The sequence below is a fragment of the Medicago sativa genome, chromosome 6 (genome assembly GCF_051527215.1).
Source record: "Medicago sativa cultivar Bolivia chromosome 6, Bolivia_mono, whole genome shotgun sequence".
NCBI lineage: Eukaryota > Viridiplantae > Streptophyta > Magnoliopsida > Fabales > Fabaceae > Medicago > Medicago sativa.
The window spans coordinates 6,951,135-6,955,603 of NC_140754.1; the positions used below are offsets into that span (position 1 = coordinate 6,951,135).

At 28.6% G+C, this 4,469-nt stretch overlaps 1 protein-coding gene across 1 annotated transcript; it reads left to right on the forward strand.

Annotated features, from left to right (window-relative positions):
- The first annotated feature begins 1,829 nt into the window (after positions 1-1,829).
- Positions 1,830-4,026, forward strand: LOC146912433 (transcription factor MYB30-like). The gene is made up of 3 exons (XM_085720561.1): positions 1,830-2,082; positions 2,591-2,720; positions 3,148-4,026. The coding sequence occupies exons 1-3, from the start codon at positions 1,950-1,952 to the stop codon at positions 3,827-3,829; spliced, it is 945 nt and encodes a 314-aa protein (XP_085576687.1). The 5' UTR covers positions 1,830-1,949; the 3' UTR covers positions 3,830-4,026.
- Positions 4,027-4,469: the final 443 nt, after the last annotated feature.

Here is a 4,469-nt window from a genome sequence, read left to right on the forward strand (position 1 = left end):
AATTTTTTTTATTAATTTGAAATATTGGGGATTGATATTATTTTATAATTTGCAACGTAAAGAAATATCATGACAATGTCTAAAAATAAAACAAAGATTGAGTAACAATGAAAAATATAAAAAAATAAAAAGAGAGGTATTAAAAAGACAGGTATTTTGAAATACCTTTTATTAATAAAAAGAGAGGTATTAAAAAGAGAGGTATTTTGAAATACCTCATATATTAATAAAAAGAGAGGTATTAAAAAGAGAGGTATTTTGAAATACCTCATAAATACTTCAATTTCTCCTTCTTCTTTCTCTTGGTGCCAGTCTCGAACTGTGTACCACAAAGTTGAAGTGTGACCTTACAACCATTTGGCTTCACAGGAAACTTGGCAACATTTTAGCTACACAAATGTATTTCACTACAAGCCTTTGCTTTTAATTTTCAGAACTAATGCGTCTCCAATTTTGTAGTGGGGACTGTATGTTTAGAATGTGTTGTTCGTCTTCTATTGGATTGTTATGGGCTAAGATAAAAAAAAAAAAAAGTGCATACTGCCAAATATTTATGGATAAACTACTCCATCCGGTCATTATTATAAGAAACAATTAACTTTTTAGGTTTATTAAATAATTAATGTATTTTGTTATAAATATAGACTAAATACATCACTTACACAATCAATTTAAAAAGTCAATTGTTTCTTATAATAAGGACCGAAGGGAGTACATTTTAGGTTAGTGATAACTTGACCACCATTTCTTTAAAAAAAAAACTATGATTTTAGTTTAGAGACTAACTTGCCCTAATTTTGTTTTTCATAAACTAAAACTTGTGGTTTTTCTAACTAAGACCATTAGGTTAGTGATAACTTGACCACTATTTCTTTAAAACACTATTATGATTTTAGTTTAGAGACACTTTCCCTAATTTAATTTTCATAAACTAAAACTTGTGCTTTTTATAACTAAGTCCATTTTAGGTTAGTGATAACTTGACCACCATTTGTTTAGAAAACTACTATGATTTTAGTTTAGAGACTAACTTGCCCTAAATTAATTTTTCTATAAACTAAAACTTGTGGTTTTTTCTTTCTAACCAAGAGTAACTTAGGTTAGTGATAACTTAACAACTATTTCTTTAAAAAAGAAACTACTATGATTTTAGTTTAGAGACTAACTTACCCTAATTTATTTTTTCATGAACTAAAACTTGTGTTCTTTTTCTAATTAAGAGTAACTTAGGTCTCTGATTTTAGTTTAGAGACTAACTTGCCCTAATTTATTTTTCCATAAATTAAAACTTGTTTTTTTTCTTCTAAGAGTGACTTAGGTTAGTGATAACTTGATCACTATCTATTTAAAAAACTACTATGATTTTAGTTTAGAGACTAACTTGCCCTAATTTAGTTTTTCATAATCTAAACCTTGTGCTTTTTTCTAACTTAGGTTAGTGATAAACTCAACTACTATTCACAAGCATACAAAGAAGGGCATATAGGTATATACACAAATAATACGAAAAAAAGTTATAGGTTGGCTAAAGTCACCTCACCACCATGCAACACCTTTCATACCTCACATAAACATTAATGCTAGCATACAATTTTAGAGACTTAAAAAAGTAGATAATTGAGCTTTCCCAGTGCAGTCACATTGAATGCACAACGCGGTTTTGAGACTCACAAAGAGCTTATTACTACTCCACTTGAGCTGACTTTTTCCATGTCTTCTTTACATCCTTATGACAACAGTTAATGCTTTTGCTGTCAACTTTTGACTATTTGCACCCTTTGTTATTTTCTTCCCCTATTTATACACCCTTTCATTTTGACTCTTGCCTCAACACATTCCTTAGTAGCTAACAATAAGAGGAAAAAAAGAAGAAGCTATATTTGTGAAGAAACATATAGAAAGTTTATTATTTTTGAAAAAAGAGAAAAATAGTATACAAGGAAAAAAAAATGGTTAGACCACCATGTTGTGATAAAGAAGGTGTGAAAAAAGGACCTTGGACTCCTGAAGAAGATATCATTTTGGTTTCTTATATTCAAGAACATGGTCCTGGAAATTGGAAAGCTGTTCCTACCAATACTGGTAATTACTTAATCACTCTTCTAGTTCCACTCTATTAAATGATTTTATCAAAGTTTTTTTCTTGTTTTATAAGATTATTAATCAAAGAAATTTTGAATTATTTAATGATGTGATTTGAAATTAATAGTCTGTTTTTGGTTACTTATCAATGTTGTTTTTAATTTTTGTCTTTTTTATTAAACCATTATCAAAGAAATTTTTCCTTCAAAAAAAAAAAAAATCAAAGAAATTTTGATTGTTTTAGGTTTTGATTAGAAATAGTCTTTTTTTGGTGATTTTGTAAATGTTTTTTTTTTCTTGTTTTATAGAGACCATAATCATAGGAAATTTTGATTCTTTTAAGGTCGTGACTTGATATTGTTTTTTTTGTTGTTGAAATTTATCAATTTTTATTTTTAAAAATTTTATGTCTTTGTCTTGTTTTATGAGACTATGCTCAAAGGAGATTTTAATTCTTTTAAGGTTGTGATTTGAAGTTAATAGTTTTTTTTTTTTTTTTTTTTGTCAGGTTTGTTAAGGTGTAGTAAGAGTTGCAGACTTAGATGGACAAATTATCTAAGGCCAGGAATCAAAAGGGGTAACTTCACTGACCAAGAAGAGAAAATGATTATCCATCTTCAAGCTCTTTTAGGAAACAGGTATATTCATTGATTATTCTTCAAACTCTTTATCTACCACAACCACCTAGTTTTTTTTAATTTTTGAAGAATATACAAAAGTTTTTAAATCACTATTCTAGATGTGCTTGCATCACAATCTCTAACTTCTCGAGAATCACGATCAAATACGGCTGATGTAACCTAAATTGCGTTAACAATACGATTTAAAGAGATATTTAAAACGTTGATGTCACGACTCAAATTGTAGTTGTAAACTTTTTTTTTATAAGACCTAGCACATGTCAAAGTAATTTTTTTCTTAACAATAATACATAATAAAGTGAAATTTAATTACTTTTATTTTTCATCAAAGTTGTTATTTTGAGAACTTTGTCTAGGAAAAGTGCTTTTCTGAAGTACTTTTTTTCACATGCTAATTAATTGAATCACATTGATTATTGTACAGATGGGCTGCCATAGCTGCATACCTTCCACAAAGAACAGACAATGACATCAAAAACTATTGGAACACTTATTTGAAGAAAAAGCTGAAAAAATTGGAAACAAGTACTTCTTCTGAATCATGTTTAGGTCATGATGAATTCTCAGTTTCTCAACCAATAGCTAGAGGACAATGGGAAAGAAGGCTTCAAACTGATATTCACATGGCCAAAAAAGCACTTAGTGAAGCACTTCAACCAGAAAAAAGCACTTCTAGTAGCAACTTAATGATACCACTTGAATCAAATTTTTCTAGTGAAAGCTCTTTTTGTTCAACAAAACCTATGTCTTATGCATCAAGTGCTGATAACATAGCTCGTTTGTTGAAAGGTTGGATGAAAAATAAACCTAAAGAAGGATCAAATGGTAATAACACATATGTGACACCAAATTATGAGACTAGTGCTTATAGTGAAGGAATGGAAAAAGGGTCAACAAGTGTTGAATTATCTGAGACTTTTGAATCTTTGTTTGGTTATGAGTCTTTTGATTCACCAAATTCTGATTCTACTACTCTTTTTCAAGATGAGAGTAAACCTGAAAATATTGGTGAAATTATGCCTTTCTCAATGCTTGAAAAATGGCTTCTAGATGATGGTGCTTGTCAAGAGAAAGTTGGTCTTAGTGAAATTAATTACATATTTTGAAATTATTGTGACTATGTTTTGGATTTTCAATTTTGTAAGATTTTGGGAATCTAGCTTTTTTCTTAGTTCTAGGACTAAGACTAATTGAATCTCTCTTTGGTTTTTAACACTCTTGTGGTGTAAGAAGTGTATATTCCACTCCAATATTGACGTTATAATATCATCATTTTCTACAATTAATTCCATATCATTTACTACTTCTTATGTCTTTTTTTAATTTGCCAGAACTTATATAATGTCTTGGTTGAAATTTACATGCCATATGCATAAAAATATCATATAGTTTGAAGAAGTTTAACAACTATCTGTATTGATTAAGAAATCAAATGAGATAAATTTATTTAGAATGATATACTACTAATACTAATTTGGTACATTCCCTCAAAAAAAAAAAAAAAAACTAATTTGGTACATAAAAAAGTGTTCAACTATTATCCTCAAATAAGTTTTTGTATTATTTCCTTAATCAATACCCCTAAGACAACTCCTTTTAGTTTTTAAAACCCTCTTAGTTTTCCTTTTTTTTTGGTGTAAGTTGTAATAGTTTCCCATATATACATGGGAATTCCAAACTTATATTGATGCCTTGATAAGCCTATCTAAAATATAGCATGGACTTAAAAGTTAATCAAATTAATGA

Coding starts and splice junctions, on each gene's coding strand:
- LOC146912433 (XM_085720561.1), top strand. CDS start 1,950: ATGGTTAGACCACCATGTTGTGATAAAGAAGGTGTGAAAAAAGGACCT. Junction 2,083..2,590: donor AGCTGTTCCTACCAATACTG/GTAATTACTTAA, acceptor TTTTTTTGTCAG/GTTTGTTAAGGTGTAGTAAG. Junction 2,721..3,147: donor CAAGCTCTTTTAGGAAACAG/GTATATTCATTG, acceptor ATTATTGTACAG/ATGGGCTGCCATAGCTGCAT.